This window comes from Lepisma saccharinum, chromosome 13, assembly GCF_977018435.1.
Source record: "Lepisma saccharinum chromosome 13, izLepSacc3.1, whole genome shotgun sequence".
Taxonomy (NCBI): Eukaryota; Metazoa; Arthropoda; class Insecta; order Zygentoma; family Lepismatidae; genus Lepisma; species Lepisma saccharinum.
This window is the reverse complement of record NC_139241.1, coordinates 73,698,313-73,717,523: the sequence shown is the minus strand read 5'-3', so window position 1 is coordinate 73,717,523 and position 19,211 is coordinate 73,698,313. Positions and strand designations below refer to the sequence as shown.

General features: G+C 36.1%; 1 protein-coding gene across 1 annotated transcript in view; it reads right to left on the bottom strand.

Annotated features, from left to right (window-relative positions):
- Window positions 1-3,218: 3,218 nt before the first annotated feature.
- The window catches only part of LOC145997041 (chymotrypsin-1-like), a 33,093-nt gene continuing 17,100 nt past the window's right edge, over window positions 3,219-19,211 (bottom strand). Inside the window, exons 3-7 of the mRNA XM_083133663.1 lie at window positions 17,945-18,046; window positions 8,402-8,561; window positions 7,198-7,323; window positions 5,980-6,079; window positions 3,219-3,324 (exon numbers count right to left, since the gene is read on the bottom strand). Coding sequence (XP_082989789.1) covers window positions 3,245-3,324; window positions 5,980-6,079; window positions 7,198-7,323; window positions 8,402-8,561; window positions 17,945-18,046 — 568 coding nt within the window. The 3' untranslated portion in view covers window positions 3,219-3,244. The remainder of the gene's footprint in view (window positions 3,325-5,979; window positions 6,080-7,197; window positions 7,324-8,401; window positions 8,562-17,944; window positions 18,047-19,211) is intronic.

Here is a 19,211-nt window from a genome sequence, read left to right as displayed (position 1 = left end):
TTGTATGTCAATGTTGAAATTATTTGCAACTATTGTGTATTTTTGATGAGGTCAATTGTTATTGGTATATTACTTACCTTGGAACATTGAAGATTTCCCTAAAACTTTTGAATCTTGTGTGTCTGTAGGTATGGGGATTACGATTTGTTTCTTATTTCTACTTAATTCCCAATGGGAAGCTCGGGCACTTAATCAAATTGCAAATACGACCACTTATAAATGGTACGCAGAAAAAGTAATCAGTCGACCCTGGTTTCATAAACTGGAACTTCCTCGTGAAGTGATAACTTTCACACTTCGCCTACGAACGGGACACGTTTGCACAAACGAACACCTAGCAAGACTGCATCAAAATCCCTCCCCTGCGTGTGATTGTGGAGCAAACACAGACACGCTCTTTTTAACAGATTACACAGAGCCAAGATACCATTTCCTGTATCCATACTCTCCCTGTTATCGTCTCCTTCCCTCGTACGATTTGGATATTATATAGTTTTGCCCGACAGAGTGGTATTCAAATTTGAAATTTGTGTGTATGTGCAAGCTTCTGATCAGTGTTAAAGTACAGTGAAGTGTAATATTACGATATCTTTACGACCACAACTATTACTATGACTTCGATTCAATGCTACTTCTACTCACCAGTGTTCTACATCCCAGATCTTTGACCAAAACTGCCATATACCCGACGGTAAGGGTCACGAAGAAGATGATGAAGAAGAAGAGTTTCTTATTTCTTCGGGAGAACGGAGAAGAGTGAATGAATTAGCATAAAATATAGTTTCATATTTGAAAAAGACAAGTAAGTATTGGACAAGACTGAGGAAAGAATATGGTGAGATGGTTTCTTCAAAGCCGAAGTTTTGAAATTTATTAGAAAGATTGTGGAAAAGTATATTTTCACAGCATGAGATATTCTGAATCCCATGCTCATGTGTGCATAGCTATACTGTGTAATGTTGGAAGAACTATGTGAAATATACCCTTGATTAAAATGTTAGGCTACGCATAGGGGAAAGTGGGGTAAGACAGGATAGCTAACACTCGAAGGCCTGTTGGAGCTAAACTATTCGGCATAGAGTTTGTCAGATTTAAGTAAAACATGCATTGTTTAACTGAGTACACTATATATAATTCCTGAAAAGTCATAGTTGCACTACTTTTTTTATCAATGATTGTTTTCTGAAAAAAGTCAAATCACCCGGTCTTACCCTGGGGTAAGACCGGGTGCATATGTTAACTTTATGGTAAAATAGAAAAACGAGATTTTCAGTGGAAAAGTAGCAGAAATTTTTATTTTATACATATGACAAGTTGGTTCATGCCTTAGCTGAACCTACTAGACTAGAAATCACAAGTAAAGTAGCTGTCTTCTTACTCCGCTCCACTGCAGCTTTCGTGGGCCCAGCCAAGACACTTTCCACATTGGATCCACCCTTCTTCTTGTTCTGAGTTAGAAAATACATCATTACAAAAAATATAATTTATTCTTAAATAATGGGGCAATGATGGGTTGTGCCCGGTCTTGCCCCGCTCGACGCACCCGGTCTTACCCCGAGTGCAGAGGTTATAAAAACGAAACAGAACCACGCTACTATTGGACTAAATCCGTATTGTTTGTTAGAGTATAAATCCTTAGTAAACATATAATAAGCTGGATTAAAGAGCGTTTTATAGGCTAACTGTAATGACTATTAAATAAGGATGGTTTAAAAACAAAAGAACATTAGAGAGATGACATCGTAAAACAAACTCACCTACACAGACGCCATGAATTCAACAGCAACAACAATCCAATATGGCCGCTCCTTCTTCTTGACTAGTGGAGTGTAGTTCACAATCTGTCCACTAGAGAGGAGAACGAATGACGCCAGAACCAAGCTACCCAGTTTCACCCAACTACCCAATCTTATCCCACCTTCCCCTACATATTTTTACACATGCAAGTGTAAACTCCATAGGGAGCATTTCATGTGAAAGTGACCCTGAAACTAAATTTTGAAAATTGAATGCAATGTTGTAACTTTACTCTGCTGTGAGTGAACAATCTAAATTTGTCTTTTGCATAATAATTCAAGTATTATACATAATTAAGTTAGAAATTAAAAGGTATTTTACATATAATATTCGTCTATTTAGATTTTTAATTTATTTGTGTTTTCTATTGTGTCCCACTAGTGACACCAAAAAACAATTAATTTCTCCTTTAACTATTACATTCCCCCCTCAACTCTAATAGAATATTCAAAGGTCAATTATCTTCTCTCATTGTCCTAAATATTTATTTTTTCATCATTTGACATTTCACAGATATTAAAATAAAGTTCTTATTAAGTACAGATGCAGTGTATCGTCTGTCGCACCAGTGACAAAATTGTTCACTTGTAGCTACAAATCTGGGAAAGTATTGTAAGGGTAGTTATGTTTAATCAACAGTGTTAAGTTTCGTATTTCATTGCACAGAAACTGTAAGAAAAATGTTGCTTAACTATCAGTAGAATAGTTACTTTAATATAAAAAATGTAGTCTGAAGATCTTGCTAGAGGATCAAAACTTAACGTTTAGTTTATGTTTTAAAATAAAATATATTCTGCCTTGGTCAGCATATTGAGTTTTTGGTAAAAGGTTTGCTTGAACAGACCGTTCAGGTAGGCCTTCATCTGTTACTTCAGAAGAAAATCTTGAAGTTTTGTCCAGTCACCAACGAAATCAACACAAAAAGTATCTCCTGAGTGTGACATGCCTAGAATAAGCCTACAAAAGATACAGAAAAAGTTGATATTGATGTCTTACTTTGCTGCAAGCCCTAAATGAATATGGACTTATTTACATTAATAATATATTTTTGCCAGCTCTCTTCTCGGACACCCTGTATCAAAGTCCCATTCCAAAGAACAAAACTATTATAGCTGGTCCATGTGCTGACCATTAAAATCCTAGGTATTTATAGTATATACATCTCGAAATCATCGCGTCTATTGATGCACATCACAAGAAGTTACACGGTTAACAAGTGATTCCTATGAAATAAAATCTTGTAGTCACCCTGTATAATAGTAATTGAATTCGAGGAAAATAGAACAATGCTTTGTATATTCTTTGCGACAGAACCATACTTTCTGTTTAGGTTGGGGGATGGAAATAAATATTATATTAATCTTCAATGCAATAAAATTTTTATTTCTCAACAGTTTCAAATATTATACATGACAATCAATCTTACACAAGCTATATTTTGCCATGATTAATATTCTCCAGTACAATAGTTACAAGCTGTATTCTCGTCGATCCAAGATCTGTAGGAAGGGACATCAGTATACAGACCTGAAAGAATATACAGTACGATGTTTTAGGATCATTTGATAAATATTTTAGTTCTGTTTTCCTAATGTGTACTTCATACAAGCATTACATATTCTACTTCAGTGCAAAGTTCATTAAACATACAGAGAATAATTTTCGCAGGACTTGTACGTGCAAGAGGGGATATCAATCGCTACTGACTTCTCCTTCGTTGATCAATATTCTTACAAGATATTTCACCAAGTAAAAAATAAGGGCACACACATGTTATGAAATGGCTTAGTTGTTGACTAGATATGTAATGTGTACATATAATTTATTGTACGAGTATGTATATATCGTAACTTCATCAACTTGTTAAACTTGTGCATAGACTAGGCATCAACCAGTGAAGGATAAAAAAATCAAGCATTACACCTTTGACAAATTTGCCTTGCACAAAAATGATGACGTGCATTCGCAACCCGCTCCTAAACTCACCCAATATATATATATATATATATATATATATATATATATATATATATATATATATATATATATATATATATATACAGTAGAGCGTCGATTATCCGAAGTAATTGGGGGACATGGGTGTTCGGAAAACTGGTTTGTTCGGATAATCGAACTGTACATGTTTATTTGCCAAAAAGAAGTACTGTACATTAAATTTATTCATAAAAACAGGCATCTCTTTAAGTATGTATTACAAAGTAACGTACAAAGGCAACTTTAGTAGGAATATATAGTATGTGGTACAGTTTATTAAACAAAAATATGTACATATTACATACGCATTTTGCATGAACAATACACACAGTACACAAAATTAACGTTTAAAAAAATCCTTTATTTTGGTCTGTCTAAGCAAGCCTACACGCTTACGAGCAGCTAAGTCACGTACTTTTTTCATTACAGATATCTGAAAGTGAGCGAGTACACAGTTCGGTTAAGCGGTTGTTCGGTTGACCGACGTTCGAATAATCGACGCTCTACTATATATATATATATATATATACAGGGTGTCATTTTAATGGCGCCCACGGACCACAGATTCGTGTAGAGGACATCAAAACAAACAACATTTCTCAGTAACATTTTTCACGTTGGTGCGTCAATTAGACGCTACAGCCGTTCAAAAAAGACCGTTTTGCCGCCTGGATGCTGGCAACCCAACACAACATTTGATCGTATCTGTGACGTCATTTCCTGCGGCGAAACAGCGCACGGTAGGGTTGCAAGGAACACACAAATTTTGTGAAAAATGACAAACTACCAACCACATTATTAGCTGTAAAACGAAGCGAGAAACGCGCCCAGTAAAATGTTGTGTGTGGTTGCCAGCATTCAGGCGGCAAAACGTTTTTTTTTTTTAACGAATGTAGCGCCGAAACGACGCTCAAACGAGAAAAATGTTACTGAAAAAAGTTGTTTGTTTTGATGTCCTCTATACGTTTCCGTGATCCGTGGGCGCCATTAAAATGACACCCTGTATATATATATAACATTTTTCTCGTTGGTGCGTCGTTTCGGCGCTACAGTCGTTAAAAAAAAAACGTTTTGCCGCCTGAATGCTGTCTGTGACACACTGAACAGATGACAAAATAGAAATGAAAGAACTCAAAATTCCAAAGGTAAGTAACAGATAATATAATGTATATTCAGAGCATTATGAGGCAAGTGGCAAAAATGGTTGAAAATACAGGGATATAAGTAGTAGTAATACAAGCTCTAAGACGACTATGTGTTTATCTATGCACCGGATACACATGTAATAGTTTGCAAATGTGAACAGCGCAGTATATTCGGTACTGATTCATCATTAGATTGTTACTGTGGTTGTACGTGTTTTAGCCGTAATGTAACAACGTGAACCTCTGATACTTCCGTTATCAGCACAAAAGTACCACAAGACACAAACCTGTAGATATCAACCTTGCAACGAGATTTGCAAATATTTGACATGTAGTTGGGCGTAAACAGTCACGTGTAACCTGTAAGTCCATTTCATTTTGAATACGTTTTTTACCATTTCTCATATCGTTGGTTCACTTCCCCCTTCCCCTGAAATGACTGCTGATATTCTGGCTGGTAGGCTATGATCTTCGGTCTGCTGGACGCGTGTCTCGCTTCGTTTTACAGCTAATAATGTGGTTGGTAGTTTGTCATTTTTCACAAAATTTGTGTGTTCCTTGCAACCCTACCGTGCACTGTTTCGCCGCAGGATATGACGTCACAGGTACGATCAAATGTTGTGTTGGGTTGCCAGCATCCAGGCGGCAAAACGGTCTTTTTTGAACGGCTGTAGCGTCGAATCGACGCACCAACGAGAAAAATGTTACTGGGAAAAGTTGTTTGTTTTGATGTCCTCTATACGAATCTGTGGTCCGTGGGCGACATTAAAATGACACTCTGTATATATTTGTGTGTGTGTGTCTTCTGTCTGTGTAAAAAAGTAAAGGTTTACCCTTGGACACCCTTGTCATACATTTGGCAGGAGAGCGACGTAAATATAAAATTATAAAAAAACCAAGAAAAACTTTTATATTATATATAAAAACAAGAAATATAAAATACAGAGTAGAGATTGGGGGAGGAGCAATAAGCACTCTTCTTTTCTATAAATTTATTTCTGCTCTCGTTGAGACCTAGGACGTTGTAAGTCTTGATACCTACCTGGAGTGTCTGGGCGAGCACAGCCAGATCCAGATGAAACGACACCTATTTGCTCATAGCTGCTTGTTTCCTTGTTTACCAAAGGACCGCCACTGTCGCCCTGTAAAATACACAAGTCTTTTGTAAAGTAAATGACAAGTTGAAACACCGAGAAACTTGTGGCGGGCAGATGACACTTACCCCCCACCCCCATCAATTTCAGATTTATTGCAATTTACAAATCAAGAATATTTTTGTCAACCCTTGCTTAATTACAACATATGCACTATTATTGAATGTAAGTTTCAAAATTTTTCTAATCAAGAATTTATTTTAAAATGTATTAGTTTTGAGCTGTAAATGTGTCAAATTCACATCTGGTATCCCTATGGCACTATAGTCTACATTACCTACAGGTAGATGTATCTTTTTTCCATGAAGCAATATAGGGGTTGTGTATTTCGATTGTTTTCACCGTGATGGCATAAAGACGGTAGAAGGTGACTTTATCTATGAAACGACTAGGAAATTTAAGCGCTAGTGTTGCACTATATAGTTAAAAAAAATCAATCAACTCTATACTCGAAATCGAGTACACAATTGGCCCATTTCCTGAAGTCAAGTGCTTTCTTTTTCATAAGCGATAAACCCATTTACAGTTTCTGGCTTGAAATAAATTGAACACCAACAGACACTCATCATATATATAACATGCAATAGAAAAACTATTGCCCAATGTTTAAATTGCTCATTTGAAATATTGTAATATTGTGTACAATATTAACACAAAAACAATAAAAATAATACACTTTACAATGGAATTGGATGAAATTTGGTAAATCACTTTGAGTCAAATCGCAAATGCTTGTCCATGGTTTTCTGATTAAAATTATCGGCCAACCCCTTGATGGTACAAGTTATGGTGAACATCCTTACCTAGAGATTGCTCATGTTCAGGTATTTACTATCTGCATATTGCAACACTATCGTTTCATTGTTCCACTGTCGAGTGATACATTAACTTTGTCGTCAGGACGTTATTGTTCACAACAAACGTAACATGTCACCCTAGAAATAGGCCAGGGTTGCGTAAAGCTTAAAACCAATAAACAAAGCGCAGATCAGCGCAGACAACACATGTAGGCACAGACTACAGTCTCCGGCACATCACTTTATGATTACCATATGGCTAAAGCAATACTCGGCAAAAAAATCTTCTTGTATGCGTCGTTTACCTACCTGGCAAGAATCTGTATTTTCACCGTATGCACAGATTTTCCCAGTTATATCACCATATTTTTCCGAGCACATGTCTCTGTCATATATTTCTAGGGTGGTTTCTTGTAAGACATCGGAAGTATTTCCCTGTAATTGGAAAGAATTTAAAAGTTGATAGTATAAGCAAATGACAACAGTCAGACACGTATCTAGAAATATATTTGGAGAGCCATATTAAGGTCGGTGCAAGACCGTACTTGAAGCAAGCATCCCCCGAGTATGGTCTTGGAGTGCGGTCTTCAATTCGTGGACTGGAAGTGCTGTCTTTCGAATTGCACTTCGACTGCAGCGCCAAATACGACCAGTAGATAAAACTCAGTACTCGTTGTTTTCCTCGCCGTTTAAACACTTGTTTTTCACAATAGAAACCACATAGAATTTTCAAATGCTCATACACATACATTTCCACACATTAGAAGAACTATAACCAACAACTTGCTGGCCAATAACGTAGATCTACCTGTGCTGCTCGCTTTCTACCTCCGTGATTTTAAACAAATGAACAACGAGTGCGGAAATCATTTGACCTAGTCAGCAACCATCTGTATTGCGAGCTGTGCACTTGCGTACTTCTGTTCTTGGCGCTTTCGAACTGTACTAGGTGACGTCACTTACGCCAAGACCATACTTCAAGGCTGTACTTTGTACCTTTCGGACAGAGCCTAAGAGTCATTATTTTGATATTCAGACAAAGTGAGATAGTTAGTTGTATTTCTTTTGTTTGGTTGGGTCTTTTATGTTGAAGTAGATCATAAGAAATGAACACATTGTAACTTTGAGGTCTTGAAAAAACACCCTGAAGATAATGTTGAAGTTGAAGGCCATACCCTCCATTTCTCACGAACAGTGAAATATGAGTTGGTTCGGAGTGGCGTATCTTTGAAAAGCAACCCCCTACCCCCAATATTCTGTTTTCATATAATATTAGTATAACACTGCTTGATTACAAACATTCGCTTGTTTTCATGAGGCATTTTTGCTTTCCACTGTTGTAGTGCAACAAAGAATGCCCAAAATTCAGGTTTTGCCTGTTTTCTGTCCTTATTTTCTTGTTTAACCAACAGCACCCAAAAATTAGTTTACTGAGAATTGACTCTCAAAATCAATCAATACGTATCGATTTCTTAAGAAACTATTAATATGCGATATCTTGGATAATACATACGTCTTCCTCTGTATTTCCCCAGCCGGTCACAACGCATTCCGTTCCAGTTGTTAGTTCATTGTCCGAAGACAAGCAAACTTGACAAATGCTTGACCCATATTCAATTGGTTCTTTCAGCTTGATCAATGCGATATCATTGGCAAGGTTGCTAGTGTTATACCTGAAATGGAATAGAGAAATCTGTTTGTAAAGTCGTTTCTAAGCAATTTAATTTTCACTGAAACAGTTCAATTAAATTTACAATTGAAAAGCAATTGAACCAACGGTCTGAAATAGGTTAGTACATTATGTTTATGTAAGTAAAATTGTATTTTTGTTATTGTTGCTTTTGTATCTATTATTAGTTTTATAGCTATGAAGTTTAAATTTTATTTAATGTTTATATCTATTCATCATGTCATTTATCGGATAAACAACAACTTATTATTGTATGATTGAAAATAAATAAAAAATAATCATTTAACAACAAACTTAGACACAAACAAAGTCTGTAATAACCTCATTATTGCATAAGTTAAAATAACATGTTTAAACGCAAAGATACATATAGTACATTATGTATATTATATAAGAACAACAAATTATCATTGTATGAGTGAAAACAAATAAAGAAATCATTAAGAAGTAAACATTTGTACATTGAAAGACACAAATAAAGAATGCAAGAACATATCTAAATAAAGGTATTCGATTATAAATGAAGGGCTCGGGTGTAAAACATGGTAAGTGACATTTTGGAGTTACAATGTGCATCGTGTAGTCCATCGTAAATGGAGTCGAATCGTACTCGAAGTGTTTCGTTTCGTCAACAGATGACAGAGCTAGACGTGTTGAAAGTTATGGTATCTACCAATTGTTTCATGTAAAGTATGGTAAGTAGCAAAGATGGCGGCGAAACGACTGTCACTGAATTGCAACGTGTCTCAGAAAGTTCGCGAGTATTGAGGCAACAGCAAGGATGATAACGAGTTAGAAAGTGTATGATTCCCATAATGACCCGGAATATGTACCACCGACTAAGAATTAGGAGAATGAAGACGCTGACAACAAAAAATGCGACTAAAACTGTGCATGGTCACCTTCATTCTATTTCATGTAAAACATGGTATCTACTTGCTACGTCCCGTAGCGATGCACTTCACAAGTACACTTACCTTAGTAGAACATGATATGAACATTTCCGGATTCGTGCTGAATTAAAATGTCCCTTCCCCTTTGATCCACTGGTGAAGTTCCGTAACGGCCTCGTGGATGTTCTCCTATTCCTGCTCTGAACTAAGTATAACGGCTTTTAAATAAAGAAAACCGCAGTCTATTCTAATCTGGTTTTATTAGAATATTAAGCACACTCGTACACTACGTAATACAAACTAAAGACAGACAATTCCGATCGTTATCCGTGCGAGATACGTACGCGAAAATGCCCGCGATGCGAAGCAGCTCTTGCTTCGCGAGATCTCACCGATGTTTTGCGATCTCTGAAAGACGGTTACACCTTCCCACTGCTACAGTGGTACCAGACACAACAACTTTTATATTACCAGAAATTGGATATGTTTGAACAGTAAAATATTAGAAGTATACATTCATCTGGCACAGTGAATTTTTATATGCCGTGGCAACAATGCAAGCAGGAACGCGTGACCTTCTACTCGACAAAAGAATTTAAACAAATCAACAATGCAATTTGAAATAATGCGGAATAGAATAGCGTCTGCCAAAAACATGAACTACAAATTAATATAAGGAATTTAAATGAGATATTAATAACTTCGGCTTCAATTCACTGATCAAAATTAAACTTATAACACTCCTTAGAACACTTGTAGATATATCAGTGTATAATGTTAACGATTATAAAGGCGGCCATTTTGGAAAATTGTCTTAAGGCATTAATAAAATATTGATGAATATATATATATATATATATATATATATATATATATATATATATATATATATGAATATGTAAGTAAGATACAGAGTAAACTGAAGGAGATTGAGAATAACAGACTTCGAGTGGTTGAGGAAGAATGGGAAATAATAGAGGGAGTGATAAAGGAGGTAGCACAAGAAACTTTTGGAGAAGAGAAAACTAAAAGGAATGAGTGGTTTGATGAAGAGTGCAGACAGGTTATAGATGAGAAGAATAGAGCTAGAGAGAGAGAATGTTACAGAGGGAAACTCGAAGTAATGCTGAGAGGTACAAGGAACTAAGAAGGGTATGCAAAGAAAAGAAGAAAATGATGTATAAAAAGAAGATGCAAGAAATATAAGAACTAAATCAGCAAAGTGAAATAAGAAAATTCTATAGAGCTTTAAATAGAATGAGAATAGGATTTGAGCCAAGAATAGAAGTATGTAAGGATAAGAATGGGAAAGTAATTGTAGAAGAGAATCAGATACTCAATGGGCAGAGCACTTTAAAGAGATTTTGAATAAAGTGGAAGACCAAGAAGAAGAGCAGTATAATAGGAATATACGAAATAGGGATGGTCATGAGATACAAGTACCAGTATTGAAGAAGTTGAATTTGTAATGAAGAAAATGAGTAATAATAGAGTTCCAGGCGAGGATGAAGTGATAATTGAACTTATCAAACTTGGTGGTAACACATTGTTGGCAGCAATACATAGATTGATTGTAATGATATGGGAAAATGAAACAATGTCCCATAAATGGAAATCTGGAATAATATGCCCAATTTATAAAAAAGGTGATAAATTAATATGCGAAAAATTACAGAGGCATCACACTTCTTAGTGTGGTCTATAAGATCTTGTCAGGATTGATCAGTGAGAGAATAAAATGTTACACAGAAGATACACTGGGAGAGTAGCAATGTGGATTTTGCCCTGGCAGAAGCACTACTGATCAGATATTTATGATTAGACAGATGATGGAAAAGTTTTATGAACATGATGTGGATTTGCATTTTTTATTTGTTGACTTCAGGCAGGCTTTTGACAGTGTTAATCGAAATGAACTGTTTAAGGTACTTGAAGAGTATAATATTCCCCTCAAAATAATAAGACTAATAAGAATGAATATTAGTAGTACTAAGGCACGAGTGAAAGTTTATAGTAACAACACAGGAGTGAAACAAGGGGATGACCTTTCGGCAGTATTATTTAATCTAGCATTGCACAAAGTAATGAATGTAGTTGACCAAAAGGGAACCAAATTGGAAAGTCCAGTCAAATATGCTCATATGCAGATGATGTTACAATCATTTCTAGAACAATAAGAACACTTAAACAAATCTATGAGCAAATGGAAAGAGAAGCAATAAAAATAGGGCTCACTGTAAATGAAAAAAGACAAAGTATATGAGAATGTCTAACTCTGAGATCAGAAGAACACCTCAAGATCTGGCAATTGGAGATAATAAGTTTGAGGGAGTTCCTTGTTTTAAATATCTGGGGACAATGGTATATAGTGATAATGATATGAGTAAAGTAATAAAGGAAACAATACAGGCAGGCAATCGTGCATATTTTGCAAATATGCAGTTGTATAGAAATAGACTGATCACAAGATATACAAAGCTTAAATTTTATAAGACACTGGTACGACCAGTTGTCACTTATGGATCAGATCATTGGACTTTGAAACTGTCAGATGAAAATGCCCTCAGAATATTTGAGAGAAGAATATTAAGAAAGATATATGGACCTGTGAAGGAAGATGACGACTGGAGAATAAGATATAATGCAGAGCTAGATGATTTAATAAAAGGCCAAGATATAGTGAGATTTGTCAAAGCCCAGAGAATAAAGTGGTTGGGGCATGTGGAGAGAATGAAGGAAGACCGGATGCCAAGAAGAATGTTGAAAGAAAAGCTTCACCACTCAAGAAGAAAAGGCAGACCACGACTTCGATGAATAGACGACGTCGCTGCAAACTTGCGGACAATGAAAATTAAAGGATGGAGGAGAAGAATTGATGATAGATTGGAATGGAGGCTGATTGTGGAGGAGGCCAAGGCCCACCAGGGGCTGTAGAGCCAGAAAGAGAGAGAGAGAGAGAGAGAGAGATATGAATTATTAATTGCATAATACGTGAAACTATAATAAGCATGAGATAATAATGTGAGATATAATAATATTCGTATAATAATAATAATAATAATATAAAACCTCGAAGTAATGGCCAACTCGGGGTCATTACATACTGTAGATACCATAGTTTACGTGCAGCAGTGCTCATAATGGCAGTTTCGAATTAAATTTACTCTCGTACTGGATGTGAACTGCGATCTAGTAGAGAAGCACATACTTTCTTCTACTAGATATATATAACTATAGTCACATAGAAATTCCTTTGATTTTTAATTGGGTATACGCATTTAAGGGTGCTTGAAGATACCATGCCTTACAAGCAACGTCAAAATGTATTACACTTGAGGAATATGTAATTTGATCGGAATCATATAAATTATTTGGAACAGTTTAGTTTTTTTTTATAAAATATTTCTTTCCTAAATCTGTAATGCGCATTTTAAAAGTTATAATATTTTTATGGTGGACCTAATAACGTATTTGTAATTTAATTAACTTTCGTATTTATGATATGTGTGACACTGATGAAAGCAAATTATTTTATTGTTGATATTGCAAATATGTATTCTTCTTGGTTCGAAATTATAACTCTTTTAATCCATAAGAGCTAATTATCAGTTAAAACTATTAAAAACTTAAGCCCTGTGTACATTTGAAATCATTGTATACAAACATGTCAAGTTAAAGAAAAACACAACACAAAGTTACAACGTCATAATTGTGTCTTCATTTTACTTCAAGTCTTGTGTCACTTTTGGCTTATTTGCGAAGATGGAGATGAGTGATGATATGATGAAATTGACGAATAAGCACTCAAAACATCCATTCCCAGGCCGGGATTCGAACCCGGGACCCCTGGCGTCGTAGCGTGATTAACTTACCACCCGCCACGGGGGCCAGTAATTGTTATCTTGAAGATAGAGATTTAAACTAGGGATGGCCTTTTCGAAAGATTTTTTTCGATTTTCGAAAATGAATTTTTTCGATTTTTGCGTTTTTGAAAAAAAATCGTTTCTCGCTTTCTTGTTTTTCGAATAAAGATAGTCTTTCGAAAGGAATATAGTTTTTTTTTTAAAAAAATCGTTTTTCAAAAAAAAAAATCGGTCTTCGTATTTCGAAAAAAAAATAGTTTTCCGAAAAAAATAGTTTTTTCGTTTTTCGCTTTTTTGTTTTTTTAAAAAAATCGTGCTTCCACTTTTCCAAAAATATTTTATATCTTCAATTTTTCGAAAAATTCCCTATTTTATGCATAAATTTCTTATTGAATCCCAAAATTCTAATATTGCCATTGTGTGGAATTTGCATAGTCTACGTAACACAGTTTTGTATCAAGAGAGGCTTGTGAATCGCATTCTGCTTGGCATGCTGAGGTAATAAATAGAGCCTCTGTGTATGTGAAGTAGATATGTGAAGCTGAAAAACCGCTCATATATAATCATTTTTTTACGAATATTGATCTCCATATACAGGGAGGTTATTTCAGTCGTTCACCGCCAGCGTGGCGGCCGGTCGGCGGACTCTTCATGCAACAGGTCCCGGCAAATTGCGTTCAGGAAGTCCGTAACAGAAACCGCTTGTTTTGTAATGTTTCCACTTTTCACAATTACAGTTACAATTACAATTGAAATAAGCACGTACCTTGTCGCAAGGATGCTGGAAAAGGTGTCCTCCCACATACAAATATTTCTGGCACCTTATTTCTGACATCTAATCTTAGATTAGACATCGCTACTTAACCTCAGTTGACAGAAAGGAAGACAGCATCCCGGCGCATAAAGCAAACCGAAAGCGTAAAATGATATTTAAAAGTAATAATAATGATGATCACTAACCTCCTGTGTTATAAGAGATGTTGAAAATGACCTACTTCAACAGCAATACAACACGTTTCTTAGGTTCAAGAGATCCTGTGTCTCGTAATTGCCTGACCACTTTTCTGCAAGAATTCGTTTTCACGTAATTATCGTACATAAAAACTCTCTGTTCAAGACTATATTTGTTTAACGACATAAGTAATGAATGAATAACAATTAACACACAATAAAGCACTGGCCATGAGTAGCACATTACAATAACACAGTATAAGCAACACGCGTACTGTTGAACGCAAACAGAATTGAACATGAACGAACACTGACGTCTGGTAGCCGACAGTGTTGCTAACCATTTTTCAGCAATGTCCCTACAGACGTAGTCAAAATGTCCCTACAACTGACCAAATGTCCCTACGCCAAGTAAAGTAACTAAAAAGCAACACCTCATTAGCATGCAAAACAGAAGATAAAATATACACATTTACTTACCAAATCTTTCTGCTCGGTGCTTCCACAATTAATGAAGGAGCGAATTTACAATACATGACCCCTCCCCGATTTTTGTAATATTTTGCATACTCACTAATTGAGGCCTCCTAATCACGAATTTCAAGTTAAGATTTGCGGGGTCACGTGTAGAAATTGCAAAATAAGTGACATTGAGTGGTCCGCGATCGGCACGATTGCTTATTATTTACCGGAAGATTTTGTGTTTCCAATACTTAAAAAACGAAATATACATTCCTGATATTACTACGACCCCAAATTTTAACTATGTTTGCCTATCCTAACCTAACCTAACCGTACCTGAATGGTTCGTGGGGCTATCCGTCAATGGTTTGTTGGGCTACCCGTGCATGTTTTTTTCGAGCCCAAATTTTAACTATGTTTGCCTAACCTAACTTAACCTAAACTTACCGAGAATGGTCAGTGGGGCTATTCCTGAATGGTTTTGCGGTAATTGTGATTACGAACCGATAAAAAATATTATTTTCGTAGCACTTTAACGGGAAACGTTCATCATCGAAGACGCTATTTTCGTATTCTGCAATTTTATGATTGATGTACTGTTGCCAAATTTTCCTGTAATCAAATCAGTTCTTCTACATCGTGATTGTCGCTGTCACATGTAAGCACGTTCTTTGGGCAATATACTGAAATCCATAAGTTTATTAATTAGCCCACAGCCATCCTCCTGCACACTCCACCTAACAATCTGTACAACATTAACAACTTTTTTACTGTTCTCTTCCGCCATTCTTACACGATCCATGCTCTCCAAGTATGAAATCAACAGTGTGGCAACGCTGTAGACAGCGTAACTAATCGTAATTTGTTCATATCAACAAATATGGCTACCATACTTGTATACGGAGAATCATTGCAAGAATTGAAAAGCTTATTTTACAACTTCTACACGTTAATGAACATTTTTCCCCCTCACCCCAACATGTTAATTTGAGATAAATCATCACGAATAATTATTTCGTGAGTATAAGACGTAGCATAGAAATTACAGAAGGGTCCGGTATTGTAAATTCTTGCCTTAATGAATAATAGGGTTGTGCGGGACAGAATTTTTTGGGTCGGGACGGGATCGGGACGGTAATTTTTTTAAATCCCGACATTCGGGACTGAAAAATTTGCAATTTCCCGACCAAGTCGGAAAATTTTCGGGACGGGAAATGTTCGAAATTTCCCGAAGCACTGGAAATCTCGAATTTTACAAGTCATTTTCACTTTAAGTGATTGTTTTTGCATTTCTAGAATAAAAACTTACAACTTTCGATAAGTTCCAGAAACTTACAAGGCAGAAAACGTCGAGAATTAACGACTTTTTAAAGTAAAGAATCCAGCACACCCCTAATGAATAATGTTGAGTCGTTTACTGTTGATTATGTTATTTGAAGTCATACATGCTGCTGCTGTGAAGAGATAGATGTTGGTTGGTGATGCTGTATTTCCTGCATTCTTTAACAATTTTGGTCCCATTTTATTTCCCTTTTTTGTTTTTGTATCACTTAACATTGAAAATATTCTTTCCGTTTCCGCGTTAGAATGCGGCAATGTTAGCACTATTTTCGCGAGAGTGGAAATGTTTTCAAAAAGGAACTTGCCTTGAAAGTTTTTGGTAACCGATAACATGTTCCAAAATTCTGATGGAGATCTGTTAGTTAGTTCTTTTTTCTCCTCCTCGCTAAAGTATCCAGATAAACAAATTCATAAAATGTAATTTACCAAGATTGAAAAAAGTACCTACGTTTTCCCTCATTTGGCAAAATCTGTCCCTACGTTCCTACGCGGGCGAAATTTAGTGAAAAGTCCCTATGCGTAGGGACATGTCCCTACGGTTGGCATCACTGCCGACACGTGCAGTATGAAGCGCCCTCTCGCGGCTGACAACTCACCCAACCTCCGATAAGCTGCCGGCGCTGTCGCGACAACTGAGGATAAAGTAGCGATGACTAATCTAAGATTAGATGTCAGAAATAATGTGCCAGAAATATTTGTAATTGCGAGGACACCTTTTCCAGCATCCTTGCGACAAGGTACGTGCTTATTTCAATTGTAATTGTAACTGTAATTGTGAAAAGTGGAAACATTAGAAAACAAGCGGTTTCTGTTACGGACTTCCTGTAATGCAATTTGCCGGGACCTGTTGCATGAAGAGTCCGCCGAACGGCCGCTACGCTGGCGGTGAACGACTGAAATAACCTCCCTGTACATATAAGGAAATTATTTTTAATCACAAACATTCAGAACTTATTTTTTAAAATACTAACGTAATAAAACGATGAAATCTACTTTTTAATGGTCTTCATTTTAGTCATAGTCATAGGAAAGCAAAAACTTGTTACAACATGTAGCTCAGGTTATTGTTTATTGAATAAAATTATTATCATTAAAGTCTTTCACTTTTCTGTTACAAATTGTTATGTTTGCTATAAAAAGTCTAATGTCAAAATAATATTATTATCACAAGTTAGCTTGAATAAAGCGGTATCTGATCACTCATTCTGATAATATAGTTGCATGTAAAGCATGGTAAGTACAACAATTCCTTGAACAACCCTCAAACAAATCACATGTAGCACCACCGAAAAAAATAATTCGAATGCCATGTCATGTTTGTATGGTAGTAAACATATTTGCTGTAAATAATTTAGAAATTTATTTTAATTTGTAAATCAGATTTTTTTGAAACATCAACTTTCAATATCTTGAAACCTGCATTTTGTCACTTACCATGTTTTACACCCGAGCCCTTCAAATATAAAAGAAGCAAAATTTTAAACAAGAAACGACTGCGGTAACAAAGTCCCCGCGCGCCCTCTCATGTATAAAAAAATGGCGCTCCCACCTGAGGGTTAAGGATGCAGATATTCGTTTTTGACACCCCTTGGAAAATTTTGAGCCGGCACCCCTGTAAGAAGTACGCAAAATGTTGTGATATGTCCATAAATTATTGTGCTGTGTGTGTGTGCGTATACACACAGAAAGAGAGTTGGCTTGTAATCTGGTTGAGCCATAGAACTATTCTATGGTTGAGCTTAAGGGTAGCGAGCGACCGGAATCCAGCAGGCGGTGGTTGTAAGTTAACTGAAATGCTCATCGTTATTGCACAAACAAAATTATTACAGAACTAACTAACAATTTTTTCCACTTACCCATAGTGTACAATGATTTCGTCGGCAGTGTTGGGATCTGCATTCTCATCTCTGTAATTTTCGTAAGCTCCAAGATATACCTCTACCGTTGACGGGTCTGTCCTGAAAAGTACATTATGAGAAATTCTTTAAACAATATTGTACAAATTTCAAGCAATTTACCATCTGTGTGGACACAAGACTATGAGATTTTCATTAGGATAAAAACTGTAAACTGACAAATGTCAAGGGCATCGCCAGAAAGTTTAAAGGACCAGAGGATGATTTGTTCTGGTGCTATTTTTCAAATTCACGTTTAAATTATGGAAGAAGGTAACTTTTTTTTGTTTGTTTATTTGCGATTGCTGTTGCAACTCATAACAACCCATCTTAATGTAACTTCAGTGGTATTTTAGCGGCAGACGATTTTCACGGAACCTGGTATCACTTGCAGCTGTCACCCCTATTTCACCAGTGAACCCGTCCAGTCAGCGCATGCGCACTTACGTCAATGGTCGAGGTTAACACAGACGGCATATATGCAATGCACCAAAACACAAACGTTATATTATTTTCTCAACGCAAGTAACACATTATGTCAGTATCATGTAGTAAGTCAATATTGTATCTCTGTTAGTTTACTTTCGGAGTGGTTAACACATCGCGCTACGACGTCAGGGGTTCCAGGTTCGAATCCCGGTCTGGTCATGGATGTTTGTGAGTGTCCATTCATCAATTTCATCACTCATCCCCATCTTAGCCAAAAGTGGCACAAAAAGCGAAGTAAAATAAAGCAAATCAATCAATCATCATACTTTACTTTAACGTGCAGTTAAGGTGGTAGTATTTAATCATTGTTCTGAGCTGGGTGACTAGAAATGATGCAAGTCTGAAGTCTGAAATATTTTGAAACATGTCAATTCTAATGAGAACAATTGAATCTGCAGGTTTAAGAAGGGAATAAGTCCAAAAAGTAAATTTGTGGGAATTCAAGAAAAACTGTATAAGTGGGAGAGTGTTCATCCAAGAACAACAAAATTCGTACTGGAACGTGAGAACCCTGTGTAGGTATAGAGGAGTGCATGATAAACAATGTACATGAAACCAGAACTTGTATAAAATGTAAAAAAGTAGTGGATTTATTTCCTCCTTAAAACGTATGAAGTTTTTGCTGAGGAAAAAAACGGAAATAAAGTGTACAACGGGAAAGAAAATATATTATCGTGTAGTTTACAACACGAAAGTGCACAATGGAATGAATAATACAAAATAATGCCCAAATTTTGAA